Source organism: Podarcis tiliguerta (assembly GCF_965153285.1).
Source record: "Podarcis tiliguerta genome assembly, chromosome: 1".
NCBI lineage: Eukaryota > Metazoa > Chordata > Lepidosauria > Squamata > Lacertidae > Podarcis > Podarcis tiliguerta.
The window spans coordinates 48,669,510-48,691,485 of NC_139534.1; the positions used below are offsets into that span (position 1 = coordinate 48,669,510).

General features: G+C 41.1%; 1 protein-coding gene and 1 long non-coding RNA gene across 3 annotated transcripts in view; both read left to right on the forward strand.

The window, feature by feature from the left end:
- LOC310673250 overlaps positions 1 to 20,869 on the forward strand; it is a 611,626-nt gene extending 590,757 nt beyond the window's left edge. The window contains exon 2 of the long non-coding RNA XR_014508943.1: positions 18,097 to 20,869. This is a non-coding gene — a long non-coding RNA (uncharacterized lncRNA). The remainder of the gene's footprint in view (positions 1 to 18,096) is intronic.
- The window catches only part of CNTNAP5 (contactin associated protein family member 5), a 298,496-nt gene extending 277,627 nt beyond the window's left edge, over positions 1 to 20,869 (forward strand). For both annotated transcript variants that reach the window (XR_014508745.1, XM_083430378.1), the window contains exons 22-24: positions 391 to 609; positions 5,849 to 5,920; positions 8,599 to 20,869. Coding sequence is in view for 1 of the 2 variants with exons in the window: in XM_083430378.1 (XP_083286504.1) it covers positions 391 to 609; positions 5,849 to 5,920; positions 8,599 to 8,795 (488 nt within the window). In the remaining variant the exon portion in view is untranslated. The remainder of the gene's footprint in view (positions 1 to 390; positions 610 to 5,848; positions 5,921 to 8,598) is intronic.
- Positions 20,870 to 21,976: the final 1,107 nt, after the last annotated feature.

Genomic DNA, 21,976 nt, shown 5'->3' on the forward strand with positions numbered 1-21,976 from the left:
TTTGGGGAACTAGAAGCACTATTCCAGGTTTTACATTATGCATTTATGTTGATTGTTTTGCACATCCCACCCCCACGAAGGAGAAAGGCTAGCTGTGCTATTTCTCTAAGCAGAAGTGGTGACTATCAAACAGTAGAACTCCTTATGATAGCAGATGTGGTCAGTGCTTTTTTTCAGCTGGAACTCGCCAGCTCAGTTCTGGCACCTCTCAGGTGGGTACCATTGGCATTATCAGAGAACAAGGGAGAAGTTGATGCTAAACTCACACACCTCTTTTTCCAGAAAAATAGCACTGGATGTGGTTAAACTCACTTATCTCAAATGCTTTTTTCTTTTCTTTTATATACAAAAAGCAAGCAAAATAACCTCAGTTTTCTTTGCATTTTACAGATAGTCAGGGACTAGATCCAGAAGTCTCCAAAGCAAACTCCTTTGGGTTCATAGGATGCATGTCATCTGTCCAGTACAACAACATAGCTCCCCTGAAAGCTGCTTTACGGCATCCCAGCATAGCACCTGTGACAGTCGTCGGTTCCTTGTCCGAATCAAATTGTAGATCTTTGGTTGAAGTCGATGTAAATACAGCAACTACGATATACTCTTCATCAGGTATGTTCAACAAACTGTTCAGGATGTTTGTTCAGTAGCATGCCTGTTTAATGGTTCTACTTTTAATTAGAAAATGTTGAGCTGTGTAACAAAAAGAAAGAAAGGAGTATTAGTTTCCCTCGGTTGAGACTAGGGGACCTCAGTATCATCCAGCTCAGTAAATCTGAAGCATGCAACTAGATTAATACTAGTTGAAGTCCTTCATATCTTACCAGTGGATTCATGCAGGGTAACTTCACACTGTTGTAAGTGACTGGCTGAGATCAGGAAATGGAAATGAAATTTCTGCAGGTTTCATGAACATGTGCAAGTGTAATCAGAAACATTTCACTGAATTCCCAGTTGGTTTGTCCATGAACTGTTTTACTAGAGCTGAGATAGGAGGGTTACTGTCTGGAAGGTCAGAAATTGCACCCAACTTGCCTTCTCCCAATGAAATAGGGAGAAAATGATATCATTGCTGCCTCCATATGCAGGTCCACTACTTATGTGATATTAGCAGCTCTGATAGCAATGACCTCTTCTCACTATTTGTATGACTGTAGCCCTGAGGACCAATCAGTAAGCCATTCCCTTGTGCTCCTGGTCCTTGTGGCAGAGAAATAAATACACATGTGCTGTGTTTTTTTGGACACTTCTGCAGAACACATGAATATCATCTCTCATGCTGCCAATGTGCAGAACAGGAGTTTAATTATAAGCGTAAAAATAAAATTTAACAGTAAGAAATGACTGCTAATATATACCCTGAGAAATGGAGGAGAATGAAATTGATGGGGCGTATTCATATTGGAAAGGGCCTGGATTACAGTGCAGAGATTGCCACGAGAGCTGAAATAGAATTGAATGTGCAGCAGGTTTTTTTAACTATTTATTTCTATGAGATTAACCACACACACTCACCTTCTCAAATTAGGCATTCAAGGTGCCTTAACAAAGTAACAGTACAATATTGGATCAATGATCAAAACCAAAAAGCATCCATCCATAAAGCAACAACAGTCACCAAAGCTGGTCAAAAGCCTTAGGGAGTGGCTTTCAAAGCCTGGGTACACCCACTGAAAAAGCCAAAAGCATTTCAGGTATCGTCAGGTCCTAGCAAAATAATGGTGAGAAAGAGTGGAAAGATCATAGACTGGTGGCCACATTGATTCAAGACATAGCGTTATGTGTGGGTGTGCATTTTGTTCTCTGCTTGTCTCTTATCCTCTCTGGTTTTAAAGAGAGTCATATTACTTGTTGATGATGATCCCAGCAGTTCATTTCTTGCCTGCAGTCATTAAATAGCCCCCTGGGAATCTTAAGTGTTTTGTATGTTAGGAAGGAAAACACATTGTGAAGCTAGTATTTGTATCACCATAGATGGAGGAATGAAAATGGCTGCTCCTAGATCACTGTCATACAGAAAATATTGCAAAAATTAATGTCATGGTTGGCAATTTTTCAAATGATCTAAAAACAACAACCAAGATTTGAAATTATATATGAGAAAACCAGCTGAACAGAATACAGCTAAACACCACAATTCATCTAGCAATTGGTTGTTATTTGGCTCTCTGCATAATAGATTTGCATGCAAATTGTCCACACTTTGGAAATAGCAATTTAATAATATTTCCTAGATTCTTTTATTTCAACACTATTTGCATTAGCACCAGATCCCCATTTTATTGTGTCTTGTACCTGAGACATTCAGCAGGAAACAAGCAATGTTATTCACACCCTGCAAAGTGAAAACAAATTATGAATCACTTCCCCTTTGGTGAATATGTTCCTCTTTATGTGCTGCTTTTAATGTCCATATTGCCTTGTTTCAGCTGTGACTTATTGGGAAGCATATCTTGCGTGGACGCACTGGCAGCATCACTGAGTGCTTTTTTGGGCTTGTGTAAATAAAACATTCATTCTCTCTCTTCTTCTCTGTCTCTCACACAGCACCCAAGTCTGCTCTTGCTTGCTTACATCATAGATGATAAAGAAAATGCTAAGATTATATGGCCATAAGATATCAGCTGACATGACAGCTGAGAGAGAAAGTGCATTGGCCGCAACATTTGACTTGTAAACACAGCACTGGGCAGCAGCCCAGTCTATTTCAGAACCACTCTTATGTCTTCCAATTTGATTCATTATCTGGGACTGAAGCAGATCTTTTCAAAACAAAATGCTGGCTTCCAAATCACTACAATAGGGGTTTCTGTGTAAAGGCTTGATATATATCAATTATAAAAGTAAAAGGTTTCTTATTTTTTTGCCAAATTGGATGCAGTTTGTAGGCATGGGCACCCCTTCTTTGGGGATGAAGCCTACCAAATGTCAGAACCATAGCTACAGTAGTTCTCCAAGGACACACTTTGCTCTTTTGTGATGAGTACAATAGTAATCAGGGGGTGGGAGTGAAGTAGAGCAGGGATCCCTAGGAAAGACTAGGTTGGGGGAAATTTCACACTTCCCAGTGTGCACCCTGTTACCCCAAGGGTCACTGCTGCGGGTGGGCTTCTCCTCACCATCACAGATTTTGGGGGGTGCAGCCTCTTCTCCCTGGGAGAGAAAGAGATCTCTCAGTTGACTTGTATAGAGGAATGGAATGTGGGGAAAGAGCACAAATGCCCAGGAAACATTAGGGCGGTGAATGCCACCTTTCCAACAAGGAGTCTGTTACCACAAGGGTCATTAGTGGACATGACCTTCTGTCCACCACCACAGCCTATTGGGGATACACATCCTTCTCACTGGGAAAGAGGGGGAGGAGAGATCTCTATTGCCTTGCATAGGAGAAGGGGTGACAGTGGTGGATATTCAGCAATCAGCATAGATTGACTGCATTGTATTATTTTATTAATGACAATTTTCGCACCCTGGGCTTCTTTGAGAGGAACGGCAGGATGGCATTGACACACACAGGTTGAATGAAGCTGACTAACATATACTCAGAGGGGGACCCACTGAAAGCAGTGGACAAGTTAATTCTGGTTTCTATGGCTGACTCTGAGTCAGCTGGTGACAACCCTTTGTCAATAGCATACCCCATTCAGCCAGCCTCTCCATCATTAAAGTCAAGTACCTACTACTTGTGTTAGAGCAGTCTTTGAAATATAGAATACAGTCCCTTATGGTGACCTTTGGTAAAATCATCTTGGGAAGTAATATCTATTTTAAGAAGAGCATTCTACTAAAGTCTTATGTGAAACTGTTCATTTCCTTGACTTCAGAATTTCCCTGGGCTCTACTGGGGAAGTGCCTTTTGTTACTTACCATCTGCTTCTCAGCAGCAAACACCTCTTTGTGCTTCCCTAATCTCATTTTTAACTGAGTGAATCATAACCCCAAGAAATATTAAAGCTTGTCAGCCGAAATTCTAAACACAAGCATCTCAACTGCTTTTTTAAACAAGCTACATAAAAATGATTCAAAGTAACATATATTTCAATACATATAGATAACTGCATTAAAAAATTCAAAGGAATAAATGTTTAAAGCACCTCAAAATATAGCCAGACCTTGGTTTTCACACGTCACGGCTGCCGAACACTGAAAACCTGGAAGTGAATGCTTCTGTTTTCAAATGCGCCTTGGAAGTCGAACGGCTTCCGAGCCACATTTCTCATTTTTTCCCCATGGAACTAGCTGACAGCCCTTTGATCCTCAGTTCTTGAACGTTTTGGAAGTCAAACGGACTTCCGGAATGGATTACGTATGAAAACAGAGGTTCCACTGTATCCAGTGAAGTTGTCCTATTAGTGCAAGAGCTAACATTTGAAGGGCACATGAGGAGGAGAGAGTAGGGGAAGCTCTGTTGTGCAACAGTGCTTGGATGAAGGGGACAACTTCATGTACAACCCATAGTTTGTATGTTTTAACTTCTTTAACTCAGGTAATTTCATCTTGCACAACCATGTTTTTAATGCTCTTTCTGGAGGAAGAACCTGTGCCGTTGGCTCATCCCCTCTCACAGACTTAATAGTTGGTGTTTTGTGCTGAACCCTCTCAATAGTCTAAGAACATATGTGTCGCGATACCAATAACGAACGGATGGAGCTGGGGTTGAAACTAGTTCATCCTTTCCCATCCTCAAGTCCCTTTGCAACGGGGCTCGCCTCATGCCCAGATGATCAGTGAATGGTGCGGTGAATGACAGTAACCCAGCTTGAAGAAGTGTCGAAACACAGCTTGTCTCAATTTGCAAGACTTCTCCTTTGCTCATTGTTGGTCTAGCAAAAAGTTCACAGGTAGAAAATAGAAAGCTAATGTTGTTTGCAGTAAGAAGACAACATATTGTTATGAAGAGGAAAAGAAATGACCAGGGATTGCATCTAGTGTAGCACTAAGTAACTTGTTGCATCTTACACTTGCCCAATGGAACTTCCTCCTACTGTGCACACCCAAATCTGTTTCCTCATATCCTCTGGAGCAGATTTGGGGTGGGTGGGGGTGCACGCAAAAAAAATTATGTTGATGGGATACACCCCAGAATTTTGACCCTCACTATACTTTCCCCCTATGGACAGATTTTAACTTCTGGTCACTAAGTGGTCAAATTAAGACTATTCCCACTAGAAACCTATCATTCTCTGCCTCCGCTCCCATTTTGTGTCACCACTCCATAACTTCTAATACAATAATACTGAAGAGGATACACATCCAACATTTTATAACCAAATAATTCCACCGCCACAAGTAAAGAATCAAACTGTCACAATCCTAGCTAAGCCAACAGAATTCATTATATTACAAGGCAACACACAGTTACAACTATCTGTTATTCAGCCTTCAGTTTTATGAAACTGGTATGTATCCAAATACATGTCACTAAAAACTGGCAGGAACATTTTTATAAACACCATATTGTCTAAAAGTGTAATCCTTTGCATGAATCATAAGTCAATCTTGGGGTTTTGTCCCAAGAACTGTAATGTGTTCTAATCAGTTTGCAGTCTAATTGTATGTATTTTGCTGACACTAGGGTATTTTTTTTTTAATGGCACCTCTTTCAGTATTTCCTTTCTCTCCTTCCAGCAAGTTGCACATTTGTCTTTGTTACCTTCACATATTAAAACTCAGGAGCAGGAAATTATGGTGTTGCTAGTCTAGTCATTTGCTGTGTCACCAGAAATTCTGGATATTTTTAGCCCATTGGACCAGGAGAAGGCCTTGCTTGGGCTTCTGCTAGTGGGACCCATTAGCTGAATCCAGCCCGTTGCATATAAAAAATGATTCTTGTATCCTTAATGAATTTCAGATCCCTTTGGGAAGGCAGATGAGAGAGAGCCACTCACCAATGCTGTCAGGAGTGACTCAGCTGTCATTGGAGGTAACCTATTTTTTTCTTTAACCAAACAAACAAACTGAGCAAGAAACGCTTAAGAAAAAAATGTTAAGGAAAATATATGTGAATAAAATACAAAGTTATTTATTAAAATTATCACTGGGTTGTATACAGTATAGCACTAAGCTGAATGTTCCATCAGTGCAAGGATTTCTCCTTGCACAATGAAACGTCCCCCCACCACCACCCATTGACCTCCTAAATCCATTTTGGGGACTCTCCCAACCTCTAGAACAGATTTGGGGATAATTTTTTTTTGTTTAATGCTACCCATTGTAATAAACTCTCTACTAATAAATCCTCAGTAATCCAGTACTAATAAGTCATGTAACAATATCGGCCAAACAAGCTTTGACAAAGTCTTCATCAGGGAGTTATCAAAAACAGAACAATTTGGCTTTGACTTCTATAGCCACTTAAAGGAGGATTACAAAACACACAAAGAAGTTGGTTATATATGGCATGAGAGAATTTTTCAGGTCTCCTTATCTCAAGCTGAATGGGGCTTTATACACCAAAACAAAAGCCTTGAACTTCGCCCGGTAGCTAATACTTACAGACGAATCCAGTAGAAAAACAAAATTGGATTAACTTGTGTGGATTATTTTTCCAGAGTAGCTGCATGGAGTCCTAGATTTGCCAGCACCTATATTTAAAGCTGCTAGAAAGCCCTGAGATTGGTGCTGGCTGACTAGAAGTCAAATGGAGATCTTGCTCAGGGGAATCAATCCCACTCTCTTCTGGCATGGCAAGAGAAGAAGCAACAGAAGCCCCAAAATTAGATGAAGAAGCCTAGTATTGGAAATAGGAAAGACTCCAAAATGATTCTGATATATGGGTGGGATGGGCGTGAGCTGTCCAGGAAAGAGAGCTTGAGAAAGCTCAGTGACATCTTCAGTGCACTGTGTCAGTGAAAAAGACAAAAATTTCAAAAATTATTAAGAAAGGGATTGGTCCTAACAGAGAAAGGCAATTACAGTTCAACATTATCAAGCTACCATCTGCCCAGTCTTAGAATACTTTTCCATTTCTTTATTGTCTTCTATAGGGTAAAACCAAGGAGGTAGCTATACAGGTCTAGCCATTTCAATAGTCTCATGGGTTTCTTGAGAAATCATCAGCTTTGTCTTAGCCAAGCCCTATCTCAACACAATGTTAAAAGTCATCAAACTTTATGACCCGATGGTCTTCGTAATTAAGAAACAAGAATTACAATACCCATGAAAGAATAATTAAATTAGAACCGTATCCATTAAATGTGACAGTCCCAATCCAGTGGATTAAGCACCCACTTGCAGCTAGAAAAACATGGAAGCATGAAAGTCTTAATTCCTTTCATAGAGATTTTGCTGAATTTGTCTCAGTTGAGCCTTTTCTTGGGGTTTCCCCTATATTTTGGCCCAAAAGCTGTTCCACAACTTAGAGAGATCTGCTGACAAGTGCCTATTTTGGTAAAATAGAGGGGAGAGTTCTCATTTGGACTGTGGTGGCTTCTAGTAATGTTGCTATGTTGTAAACCACCCTGAGATCTATGGATTAGCTAAACCAACCAAAACCCAAACCATTGCAGTGTTTGACAGCCCAAACCACGTGGCAGCTACCACTTGCTACTCTAGGAACACAAAAGCATTAAAAGGTAAACAGGTAAAGGACCCCTGTAAGGTTAAGTCCAGTCAAAGGTGACTATGGGGTGTGGCGCTCATCTCACTTCAGGCTGAGGGAGCCAGCGTTTGTCCACAGACAGCTTTCCGGGTCATGTGGACAGCATGAGCAAACATCTTCTGCTGCAATGGAACACTGTGATGGAAGCCAGAGCACAAGGAAACGCCATTTACCTTCCCGCCACAGCAGTATCTATCTATCTACTTGCACAGGTGTGCTTTTGAACTGCTTGGTTGGCAGAAGCTGGGACAGAGCAATGGGAGCTCACCTCGCCGAATGGATTCGAACCACAGACCTTCCGACCAGCAAGCCCAAGAGGCTCAGTGGTTTAGACCACAGCGCCACCTGCGTCCCTAAAACAAAAGCATTAATGATTTGTGTTCAAGTCTCATAATGGACACAGGACAGTTTACTCCCAACAGAAGGAAAAGGGCTATAGAGATTCAATAATTTATCTGGTGAAACAGCAGTTAAATCTTCCCCAATGATGTGTGTTGTGCATCAGCACTATTTGCTGATATGGCCATAATACCAGGTGCAGTGCATTGAGATCAGGCACCATGAATTTCAAGTGCTGCAGAACTGTGCAGTTATAAGCAAAATCTGGAGTTTGAAAACCTCCATGAGCTTTGCAGTGTGCTGTGACTTGCTCCTGACTGATCTCTGTGTTGTTGAACAACTACAGCACTCTGCTTTTCCTCAGTGGAGGCTGGTTCCTTTGATTTCAGTCTGTCACCACCCATCCCTCACCTGCCTGCCTTCTTACCAGTCAAAGGGTGGCCCTGACAGTCAGCTTCCTTCTACTCCAGCTCAGTTTTGCTCTTGTCCTTGTTCAGCTCAATAGGGAAGAGGATGAACCTGGAATTGGTTGGCTCTGCCTGTCATTAGCTCTCGTTCCAATTACTGTTGGCCTGCTTGTTTTCTGCAGTGCCAGCCCCAAGAAGCACTAGCCGCTGCTGCTTCTCCCTTTATTGATTGTGCTTCTTTCCCCTCTTCCTCAGGTGTTATAGCAGTTGTGATCTTCATCATCTTTTGCATTGTGGCTATTATGAGCAGATTCCTTTACCAGCACAAACAGACACATCGGAGCAGCCAGACAAAGGAAAAGGAATATCCAGAGCACCTTGACAGTTCTTTTAAGACTGATGTTGACTTGCAGAACACAGTGAGCGAGTGCAAACGAGAATATTTCATCTGACAGACTCTCCAGCTCCATGTTACACTTTGGCATTTCTTTGATTATGATGGTTATTATTATTATTTTCTTACCCATCCATTTCTTTTGAATTTCCCCACCCTTTTGGAAAGAACCCACTTTGCACAGAGGAGATTGGCAGCAATGGCAGTGTGCCTCACTCTCTTTGTGAAACCCACCACAGTTAACGCCTAACAGTTCAAGCAACTATACATTCTACCTAAGTTCCACATAACATGCATGGTTGACTGTTTGTTTCCTGGATTTCTGAAATGTTGTTTTCTGGACCCATTTAACTTGCCATCTCATGTCGGACCTGAGCGATATATACTAGAGGTAAAGTGTACAAGCTAACTATGTAGCATCACGGCTATTGCAACAAGGTAGTGGGAAAGACTAAGACCAAATTATCTCATATCTTTAATTGTGTGTTTAAAAGGAGACAAGTCCTCCTGTCTTTTGCAAATTGGCATAATAATTCTGTTTCATGTTGGTGGTGCTGTGTCGATTTTGCAAGCTGAGGATCTGGAATGATTTTGCCCCTCCTCCATATCTTTTAACCCTACCTTTGCATCCCTGTTATTATTTTATTGTAACTTTTTGACTTCAATATTCTCATTTTTAAGGTACCAACCTTGATTAAACAACAGCAATGAACAATTACAAAAATAATTCCTGGGCCAAGTATTATGCCCAGTGAATTTTGTCACTGTCAGGGGGAAGAGAGAAAATGGCCTCTACAGATTTTTGCAATCTTTGGGCAGTAGAAAAAAAACCTAATATTTGTAGTTGTGGAGTGTCTTACCATGATAGTGACTAGATGCCAGAGGATTCCAGACTTTCTTTTTTACAGAAATAATCTATAAAACTGCCTCAAGGCAGTTGGCCATTTTCTCTCCCTCCCCCTAAAAAAAAAATTCCCTCCCTCATAGTACTAGGACCTGGGGTCAACCAATGAAGCTGAATGGTGGGAGATTCAGTACATACAATAAGTAGTACTATTTTATCTGTACATAGTTAAACTATGGAAGTGACAAACGTAAGTTGTAGTGATGGCTGCCCACTTGACTGGCTTTAAAAGTGGGTTAGACATATTCATAGAGCATCATGCTAACAATGGGGCATCATGCTCTGAATACTAGTTGTTGGGGATGGCAAGCTAGAGAAGACTATTGCGTTCATAACTTGCTCATGGGCTTCCCATGGGCATCTGGTTGGCCACTATGGGAGACAAGATGCTGAATTATATAGTCCTTTGTTCTGATCCAACAGGGCTCTTCATATGCACTTTATGACATAGTTATACCTAATGTACTTTTTTGTTTGCAATGAGGAATGGTGCCAGGCTGCTGCTTATTGCAGATACCTTACCACTTGGAGTGGTGGCAAAACTTTCAAAAAAGATGGAAACCCTCTAAATCCTTGTTTCTATCATAGCAGCCCCCCCTCACCCCCTGAAAAACTTTACAATTACATTTTATTTTTTTGGCACAACTTACTCCAAAGCTTATGCTTCAACTGCAACTTCCATCACATAGGGTTGGCTAAAATCAGTACCTTCTATGGGAATATAACACTAGGTGAAGCATGAAAACGAGCAGTTTTTAGGTTAGGGCGCCCCATAAACCCTGACAGGAACAAAAATCTTAGCGATGCTGTTTAGAATTGATACTTAGTCATAATCTAGTGGCAAAGCATTAAAAGTAGTGGGATCAACCATTACTTTGTATCTATTCACTTAAAGCCAATTCTGTATGAAATTAAGCAAAAGACTGGGCTTGAAACAAAAAAGTAGATGATGCAGGAAACTGGTCTGCATTTTTTCCTTCCAATTAATGTAGAATTTTAGGTTGGCATATTAAGACTGTTCCTTTCCACCACAGGAAAAACTGTAGGGCTGTGTGCTTTTGCTCCCAATTCACTCTTACATCCACTGACATCTCAAGAATGACAACCAAGAAACAGTGATAGGATAGAAACAATCACTAATGAGATTTCCAATAGAGAGCAGGCAGGCATTTTGTATTCCACCTGAAGGTTTTGGGAAAGTTTGGGTTTTATCTGGGGTAAGTGATATATATTATAGCCCAGGAGGATCTGCAGTATCCTGTGATATAGTAAATCTCTGAAGGTGGGTTTGTTCATTGGGTCTGCTCTAATGAGAACCAAGCCACACAGTCCAAGTTTGACCAAATTACTCTACACAGGATGGGCAAGAAAGACTCTAATTTGATGTTTTAATTTGATTGATAATTTCTCTCCCTCCCTGCTGTCATCTTCAGCAGCACTGTACCCCTCCCTGAACCACTGAATTTGAGCTCTTTATTCTATTAATGTCTCCTTATAGCGATGATTGTGATGTTGTAACTGCATGCATTTCCCTTTCTGTTCTGCTGTCATTCTTTAGGTAATCAGATCTTTCAAGTCAGGCAGGTTCCCTCACATTACGTGCTTCAGTTCCCATTATTCCCCCTATGGTTTAAGCAGCAAAGATTGTTCTTCCCAAAAGTGAAACATAGAATCCACTGACTTAGGACTCTTATCACACCCTAGGTCAATGGCCATATGAACTTTCCAATAATTTGTTGCAGATGGCAGTGATCAAATAGGGCTTCTAAGTATGCCTTACTTATACTGAGAGGTGGAATTCACAGTAGATGCACTGAACTCATAGATTCATGCTAGGAGGAGAACTGAAAGGCAATTTGGGCCTGATGCTCAGAGTTCTGAAAAATCACCCTTTTGTCCTTGACCATAATTAGAAAGGAAGTTTTCCAGCCTTAATCCTGCTGAATGATCTGTGCACCAACCACTCAACTTTACAAAGCACATTCAATTGAACCTAGTGATTAGCTCCTTACAAGCAGCAACCTTTATCCTTTTTGTTTCTCTGATCTTTGATTATTAGAAGTTTCTTTAGCATGACAGGAGTGGTTCTGATGACACTCAACAGAGGCACTTATGCCTTTTTAAAGTGTCCCTCTTGCCAATGAGATTTTCCAACAACAGTTTCCTCCCCCTCCCAAATAAAACTTCTCCGTATTGCATTCTGAGTAATTTTTTGAAGGGAAGGAAAGGGAGAGCGACCCAAACAAATCCAGGAATTAATGAGTCCTTTTCTCTGTCTAAGGACTCCACATTTTTCCTCATTATTTTGACTGTTCTTTGGCCGAGTCATCTTATTTTATATGATTTTGCTAACAGGGAGCCATTCATTCGTAACCTGTTTAATTGCATTCTGAAAAGGGGAAAGGCAAGGCAGTGGAATTCACATTTTTATTTCAATAACTTTGCTCCCTATAAATTATTGTGCCATATTTTCCCGTTACTCAACACAGCTGTTATAAATCACCACTTTGCTCTACTACATATTCTTTTCTTCATCTCGATATAAAAGTCAGCCTAAAGTGTAGCAAATTTAGCCCCAAGCAGATACACTAATGGGATGAAAAGAGAGGGTTTGGGGAATAAAGCAAAGCTGAATCATTATGCAGGGTATGGGCTGCTTTTCACTATATAGGAAATCAGGGGTCTCATTCTTGCCAAAAATATTAAGCTTTATCAGTTAAAAACAAAAACTTGAGGAAAAGAAAGAAAGGGGGGGCGAAGTGTCATTAGAAAGCATGTAAAGTTTTTTTTATAAAAAAAAAGACAAGGGGACAATTTTTGCTGGAACTGCAGTACATGAGGAGGGAAGCTTTAACCCCTTCCATCCCCAACCATGATAGCAGTGAAAACTGTTCCCACTCTCCTGTTAGCCTTAGGAAAACAGCACCCACTGGTGCCCTAGTTAGGAAAAGCTAGTCTTGGCAAAAATTGGTTAGAGCACACATTCCCACACAATAGCAAAAGACGCATCCTCCAGTGTCAATAGGACTGTTGACATCCACACCAGATATGTGAATGGAAGGCTGCTTCAAGTATGCAGATCTCCATTGCTGGATTGAGACATGAGTACATGAATACTACTTTTTCTGTCCATTTCAGTCACAGAGTTTGCGGTTTCTAATTGACAAATTTTTGTTTGCTTGCTTTGTGAATGGGTGGAAACATATTGCCATCCCATTCCATGTATACTTGATTTGGGGAACAATTCAATCTTCTCTCCAAGTCTGACTGGACTCTTAAAGCGCCAGGGCTGCTACATCCACAGTTTTGCCACGCACAGCTGTCAGGGTGCAAGTGGGGTGGGGGCAGCCTGAGGACAGCAGCTGGACCACCTTGAGATCCAATGGATCCTGGGCCTGCACAGCCCTGCCCCTTTTCTGGCCCCTGGAAACACCATTTCAAGGCTTTCCACTGGCTTTTACCAGCAGGGATTCCACCAGTGGTGCTTCCATCCCCCTGGGCATTCAGTGAAAAGAAGGGGATGCTCAGTACCATCAAAGAGACACCAGTGTCACTCCTCAGGCAGCAGCTGATAGGTCAACAGGGCTGATGGAGGGACACTTCCACCCAGTTAAGCCACCCACCCCCAGTCAGGCACAAAACAGAGTTGGATTGCTCTGTCTGAAGATTAAAGAACCCTTGAAATTACCAAGAGTTCCAAAACAAATGAACAACTTGGGCCCAAATCATACACTTACTAGGAAGTAAGCCCTATTGAACACAGTGTCTTCCTTCCAAATAAGCATTCCAGCAGTCTATTAAATCAGCTTTTAGGGTCCTTAACTGTCTATTTGACTGCATTTCCTTTACAAACAGAACTGAATCCTGGCTTCTAAGGGAACGAGATTATATGCACATATATTTAAATTTTAACTAGGTTTTCCCCTCATACCTGCTTATCTTAATTTGCTCACTATAAAATTGTGTTTTTTGTGTTGTTAATTGCAGGTTTTCTTGTATAGGAAAGCCACTTACAGCCCAATACACAACTCAGTTAAGCAGAAGCACTTGGATTCAAGTTTAATTAGCCCTATTGAAATCAATAGAATTAAATCAGTATAAATCTTAGTAACCCTGGTTTCACTTAGCTGGGCTATAGATCAGTTGCCCATTTCACTGAAGGGTGGTATACCTCCTGTTTGTTCATTGGTATCACTAGACAGACAAATGATCCTAATGTTACTGGAGACAGTTTGAAATCTGCTTCCACCTTATGCCTGCAGGCTTGCTAGTTCATATGTTTGACACGAAAGAGACTTGGGCCCTCATTCATATGTGAAGCAAATCAACATTTACATCAGGAATGAGGATATTAAACAATTTTAGTTTAGTTGAACAATTTTTATCATGTTTAACTGTATGGCAGGAATGAAGAACCTGTGACTCTCCAAATGATGTTCTCATCTTCCCTCACTAGTCTCATCTCTGCTGTTAAAAGATACCTGGGCCACAACCCCTTTACGTATTTAAGTTCAAATGCTTTCTGAATCAAGCTGTCCACCCAGAACAAGCAAACCTCTCTAAGAGAATCCTTTGGTTCACAAGAGAGCTATTGAAGCTTGCAAACGGATGCCTTAAAATGTTAAGTGCTGTTACTTCAGGCCTGTGGTGTAGATGAATAGTCACACATTGGCGGTACTCTTGCTTTGTTGCCTGCAAAAATGGGTGTGTGTAGGAACTGAGCACATCAAGCATCTATCACACCACAACACAGGAGTTGTGAACTACATTAAGTCCTTGTGCACCAAAGGTTCTGCCCTGTAGTGGACAGCAGGGTGGAACAGTGATGCTCACCTGACCTCCAGTTGCCTGCATCATTGCAACATACCAAGGAGGAGGATATAAGGAGCAATGAACCTTGCTCTAACTTGGCCCTCTCCCTCCCCATTGTGGTATGCATGAGCAACCAGTAGGAAGGTCAGGTGAGTGCTGCCACCCCACCCCAACCCCTCATCCATTACTAGTCGGATGCCTTGTAGAAACTCCATTCATTTCTCATGAATCTCCTTGGTGCATACCAGTCTTCATGCCAGAGGTGCTTTCCTTAACTTAAATGATTTGAAGAACCTCAGAAGTTGTTCAAAGGAACGTAGGCTGATCCAGATAGCCAGTTAGTATATAACTTTTTTTTTGAGCTTGCTCAAGGCGAAGAGAGTTTTCAACGTCACCATCATAAACTCACCCTTTAGTTTTGTGAATTTAACTCATATTTTGGAAACAGTACAATGACATTCCCTGTCACAATGCGGGTGCACAGTCAAGCTCTAGAAACTTGCTCTAATTTATTGCTTTTATGCTTTTATACTCAGCTTTCCGGGGTAAACCTTCATAAGGCAGCTAACAGCAACATCTCAAGTGATACAATATGTCAGATTTTAAAAAGTAATTAAAACAGCCTCCCTAGAGAATCTATAACAATTTTTTAAAAGTTAAAAAGCAGTTAAAAAGTCAAGCCAGCATGAAAACACTGTAGTTCAATGAAAAGCCGAGCTAAGCATAAGTTTTAAGGTCTGCATAACAATTGCTAATGGAAGAGCCATAGACAGTTCTCAGGAGAGAAATCTGAAAGATTGTGAGGATACAATTGAAAATGCCCCTTCTAACATCATAGCTCCTAACAGCCAACCAGAGAAAAGGGCCTCTGCAACTGATCTCAGAGTTCAGGCACATTCACATTGGTATAAGTCACAATACAAACTGATGACCCCGCTGCAATTTAGACTAAAAAATTAAGTGGCCAGCCATGTATCCTACAATAATGTAAACCGTACAGTAAGACTGAATTTCCTTCCCACTTTCCCAAAAATCCACTCAAAAATCAGGTCTGTTTTCCACTGTTTTCATTGATGAGGGGGGATTTCTCTGAAGTTTTTGAAAAGGGACTGCCATTTATCTCACTGAGTCTTGCCAAGAATTGAGGGTGGTGAGATGCCTCAGAGAGAGCCTAACACCACTCCCCACCAGCCACACTTCCCAGCATGCCTTGGAAGCAACATGGCATAACCTGATGTGGTATCCCTCTCAAAACATTTCAATATGTTCATACAACAGGAAGTTTAAGTTTAAAAAGCAAACTTTATGCTCACTTCATAAAGTTAAGGTAAGGAGCAATCTTCTTCCAAAATATTCGGATAAATTTTTCTCAACACACAAAATTTTTTGGCAGGGATATTTCTCACCTACACATCAAACGGTCAAAAAAATGAAATTTGAGCATAGCTCTGGCAAAATTGGCCCTTATATATATGTTCTTTGAACTACATCTATTCAGTTTAACAAGAGCCTGGTTCATAAATGAATATTGATGCTGAAGACATCAAGTGACGGGCTACAGATGGGGATTGTGATTTACAACCAATGGCAGAAGTTAAATCACTTGATGTCACCTCCAATGCAGTCCTTTTCAACAGAACCAATTTGCAGACCTTGCTGCCAGTTAACAAATAATAAGAAATCTATGAGGTACTTGGACGTGTACATCTTCTTCATGCTGCAGGTCATGCAGGAAGCATTAGGAAAAGGAATCAAAAATAGGACTTCCAAAACCATGATGCCATTATAAAAATGTATTGCGATTCTTAGAAAGCTATGCATAATTCTGGCCGTCATACCTCAAAATGGACCAGGAACAGGTGCAGCAGCAGAGCAAGACTCCCTGGAGAAAAGGTCTTAGTCTGGAAAAAGAGCCAATTTGGGGGAATATGATAGAGATGCATAAAATTATGCATAGTGTGGAGAAAGAGGCTAGAGAGAGTTTTTCTTCCCATCTCATAATAATAATACAACTTAGTGTTATCCCTTGAGGTTGAATGTTGAAAGATTCAAAAAATAAAAAATAAAAGAGAGATACTTATTTACACAGTGCATAGTTAAACTATGGAATTTGCTGTCACGGGTTGTAACCATTGCCTACCAACATAGATGCTTTAAAGAGCAGTGAGACAAATTCAGAGAGGATAAGGCTATGCAGCGTTTGTCATCATGGTGCCTGTAAGTTGATAGGATCTAACTACCAGTCACAAGGGGACAACAGTGGGGAAATGCTATTGTTTGTGAGCATCTAGTTGACCACTGTGAAAAAGAGGATGCTGGATGCAATGCTAGTTCAGATGTGGTCTTGGGTCTAATACAGCAGGACTTTTCTTATGTTCCCTGTAAAGTATCTGGTTCTTTTGAGACTTTAGGTTGCTTGATCCAGTTCCCATTAATGTGCTTATACAAAAATTTATGGAAATTATTGTCAGCTGGGTCACTTCTATTGTTCTTGCTTTCTTTCAAAATTCCCATTAGTCTTGCAGCTATAAGGTTTATTTTCAAAGCTTGCCATCTCAGTAAAATGGCGCAGTTTGCTATTCACCTCAAACAGCAGGGACAGAAGGGTTAAATTATTTCCTTTCCTCTTGATCACTGTGAAGAAGGGATATCAAGACAAGATTATTTTAACATTTGGCTAAATAGATTCTTTGTGAATTCTGCCCCAAAGCAGTGAGAATTAAACAAAAAGGAGCACACTGCCTGAAAAACAGCTGTAATTTGTAAATTACATTGACTCCGCAGAGTGATCATTTTACAGGGCTTCTCTCTTGAAGTTCCCTGCAGACTAATCTTTATTCAGGTCCTCTTCTATAATGGAGAGCTTCCCCAGACCCCAAACAATTATTTATTATATGTCAAAATCTAAAACCAAACAGTTTAAGTTAACTTTTGTCATAAAAGAAAAACAACCCAATATTGCATAGCAGAGTATTTTCCCAGTGAACTACGGTTAAGGATGCAGATACACTATTAATTTGACTAGCAAGGTCCTCGCCCAAATGCATGGAAGTGTCTTCAGCAAGGGAAAGTGGGCTGAGCCACTTGCAACTGTCAAGTGGGATCCAGGAACCATGCCAGAGGTCAGCGCTTAGAGGGGATGTCATGGGGCTGGCAGAGTCAGGAAAGGAAGCCTTTATATCCCTTCCTGCTAAGGAGAACCAATAACCAGAACCAATAACCAGTCTCAATGGGTGAAGCCACTCTCAGCTGGACCCTTTCATGGAAAGGGAGCTGTGTAAACCCATATCCCTGGTGACTCGCCACACAAGGCAGCTGCCCACAGAGACACAGATTCCCACTTATCATCCTAGCAGCTCTTTGCAGGTCAGGAAATAAAACTACAAGCTGGTCCAGCATTCTAGATATAAAGTTCCTATCAACAACTGTTGGGCTTTACTGAAGAATCACTGAGTCAGGGTGGAAATCTTTATAAATCCAACATGGAAATAACCTAGCTCTTTGTGCCACATACATTGGTATCTCAGTTTAAGAACAGCTCTGTTTACGAACGATTCGGTTTATAAACTCTGCAGAACCGGAAGTAGTGTCCTGGTTTGAGAACTTTACCTCCGTCTAAGAATGGAATCCGAACGGTGGAAAGGCAATGGCGGCAGGAGGCCTCATTAGGGAAAGTGTGCTTCGGTTTAAGAATGGTTTCAGTTTAAGAATGGACTTCCAGAATGGATAAAGTTCGTAAACCGAGGTACCACTGTATTATACAGAGGCTGTGAGTTCTGTTTCAAAATATTTGACATAGTCACGGTGCTGGTCATGTGGGTATGCTGATCACTTAACCTTGAATAAGTTAAGAGGTTGCATGTAAATTCAGAATTCTCACATGTTGCCTCTGATCTTCTTGGGTACTCGGTGCGAAATAAGAATGGTGGTACTGTTGTGGCAAAGTGTTTGTTACTGTCTTGGGGCTGATGTTGTAACTCTCTATAGCTGGGGTGTGTATGAGACAGAGCTAGAGATCCATGAATCCAAACACATCTGTGTTTTTTATTGACAGTAACGTTTGGATACATCTCTTCGTGCTACAGTTTAAAGGTATTCCTAAAATCTCACAGGCATCAAACCAGAGAAAGCAGCTTGAGGATTTGAAACTAATACAGATTTCCATGACTCATTCCTAAAAGTACATTGATATAGGTTATTCTTATAAGCACTTGAGAGTCCTAGGGCCATTTTTATAATAAGATAATAAGAACATAAAAGTCCACCTAGACTAGCATTTTGTATTTAAGAGTGGCCACTCTGATGCCTCTTAGAAACTTACAAGCAGAGAATGATGTTTGATCCCAATATCTGGTAGCCAGAGATATGCTGACATGGATAGTTTCCTAGTGCTAACATAGATTGCATCCATGAGTTCTTAGCAGTTCCACAGGATATGTAACAAAATCCCCAAAAGTTCTGCTCAGTTCAATGGTACTTAGTTCCTAGTAAATATGTGCAAGACTTGCAGCCCAGGTCATTTCTTTTTTATTTATATCCCATGTTACACCGAAAGGAATCTACAGCAAACTAACAAATCAAGGAATCCAGCTATTACCAGAGACACATGGGATCCAGCTAGAGGGAAAACTACAGTCATGCTATTCCGTGGCTCCATTTGAATCAGAATGCAAAAATTACTGAAAGCAAAATATTTCAGGTGTCACATTATGTGGGAAGTACAGTGGTGTATGTTCAGACTTTCCCAGGTAAGGATCCCAGAGACTGGCTGCTTAAATGGCCCAGGCACGGACCTAAGGGAAGCCCTCCTGCTCTGCCAGCTCTGCCCCCTTGCCCAGCCCACATCCAAACCTGCACTCCCATTTGTCAATCCTGGGTTCAGGGTTGGTCCAGCTCCTGATAGTTGATGCGAGCTTATGGCCCCACCGCACATCCAGAATGGGCATCGATCCTGAGCCACCTTCGTTGGGGACTTTGGAGGTGCCTCCGCTGTCTTGCAACGCCTCCGCACCAAGAGGGTGAGCAGACTTGTCAGACGCATCAGCTCATGAAACTTTATGCCAACAGCAGTGCTGTTGAGATAAATGGAGCTCTCAAACCAGTCGTGCGACTGGAGAGCTAGTGAAATTTTTGTAATCTTGTAGTCACATCTATGAATGAATTTGTGTATTTTCTCAGTCCCAACTGAGAACCCAACCTGAACTGTAGACTACTGTTGCTGGACTACAGCTCCCATCATTTCTTACTACTGGCCATGCTGGCTGTGGCAGATGGGAGTTAAGAGTCTAAAGACATATGGAAGGACCACAGGTTCCCCCATTCCTGTTATAGGTTTGCATTAATAAGAACAGAAATGAATCCATATATTGCAGAATCTGCTACCACAGAAACAAAGCATTTGGATGCTGAAAATCAACTGCTTGTCTCAGTTTAGGTGTTGTTTTTTTAAAATCTGTATCTGGCTCTCACATGCCTGAGCTACTCCTAGTAAGAAGGATACCCAGTTTTCTTTTCTGGCTCAATTTTTTCTAGCATAGCTAAAAAAAATTACAAGCTTAGTCAAGTGCTTATCGTAGACCTTAAACCTATTGAATTGTTGACACATCTATCTAAAACAGATTGGTGGTTGCAAATCTTCCATATCATTACATTTTGCTATTATCTGCTGCACTGGGGCCATCAGGAGTGTCTTCTTTGTCTAGATTACTTTTTTTTTTTGTAAAACTGATGTTGAATTCTGAATCTATTCCCAAATTCTGAAATTTTGTTTTTAGTTTTCCAAGTATCTGATTTCAACGAAGGAACAACAAACACCATCTGAGACAACAGCAAAAGAAGAGTCACTTTGGGCATTAGGTGAAGCCAACAAAGTAGGGAGCACCTAATGTTTCCTGTCCTGTGCTTTCCTTCATATATTTTCCAACACATAACTTCATATTCCAGATTGCAAAATGTGCAAATTTCCAAGAAAATGACAGTTTGCCTATCTTGTGGCAGGATGAGATATGAAGGTTGAATCTTGCATGCTACAGAAGTGCCCAGAGAACAGGAAGCTTAAGGATGCTGTGCTTCCCATTTCCTCTGTATTGCCGAATGTCCAAAGCCACACTAAAAAGCACATTAAAAATACACAGCACATGCAAAATAGTCTTTCAGTTACACTAAAGTATATGAAACCAAAATGCAACTAACTCTTTTCCCACTGTCTGCTTTTCAAGGTAGAAATCCCCTAGGATGTTGCCTCAGTCCAAGTCAGTTTTGTAGACCATGTACCATGTCTTAATACACTGTATGGGGATTAAAAAAATAGCCTTAGCTTTTTTGTTTTCTATGGTTCTTGTTGTATAGAAGAAAGACTTAAACTGTAAATAATGTATATTTAATAAAGAGAGCCTTTTGTATGATTTTGTGTGGAAGACCAGCGCCTCATGCCATGATTCTTTTTCATATATAAAGCAGGGGGGGGGGCTAATCCTGAAAAGTGGTTTCATTCTGTTCTTGCAGGCAATTAATTATTGTAGCAGGAGCAATGTTGTGGACAGTAATAAAATGTGATGCTCCCACAACTCAGATTTATTGATTTCAAACACTGCTAAAAGTGCTGTCACAGGACATTTGATCACTGCACAGCATTCCTGACTCCAGTAACTAATCATGGTTTGCAGCACCTGCCTCTGAAGTGCATGAGGGCAAATGTGTCGACTTGATAAAAGTCAAGTCGGGAGATCTGTTTGGGGTCTGATTGCAAGGCACCTCCTGGAGCACAAAGCAAGAGCTGTTCTCCAGACTTGGTGTCTCTCTGTGTGACACTTCCACTTGCTTTCACTTGCCACACTCTTGTGTGAAGAATGTTCAGTATCACACATAGAAAGCTGCCTTATAACCATGTCAGACCATTGATCCATCAAGCTATGTACAGGCTAGGCTGACTGGCAGTGGTTCTCCCAGATTTCAAATAGGGTTCTCTCCCAGCCCTACTAAGAGATGCCAGAGATTGAACCTCTGACTTTCTGCATTGTTGAGCTACAACTCTTCACTATCCTATGATTTCTATCTGATAGGCACATATTTTCATTATACAGTGGTACCTTGGTAGTCAAAAGGCTTGGCTCCCTGACAAATCGACTCCTGAAACCCACAAACCCAGAAATAAGTGTTCTGGTTTGCGAACGTTTTTCGGAAGCCAAACATCCGACGCGGCTTCTGCAGCTTCCAGTTGAGTGAAGGAATCTCCTGAAGCCAATTGCAAGCCTCACTTTGGTTTTTTAACTGTTTTGGGAGGTGAACGGATTCCTAGAATGGATTAAATTTGAGAACCAAACTACAAATTAATAAACTATCATCAGGGAATGGGAAGTGGCTTACCTAGGGTTAAGCAAGACGTGGCATTAATTTTTGACCCAGCTGCCAGCTACCATACACAGGAAGAAATATGCACAGCAAGGTAAGCAAAGGCACTTGAGATTCAGTATGTTCTCCAGAAGCAAGTTGCACTGCAGCACAGGATTTGGTGTCTCAGTTTT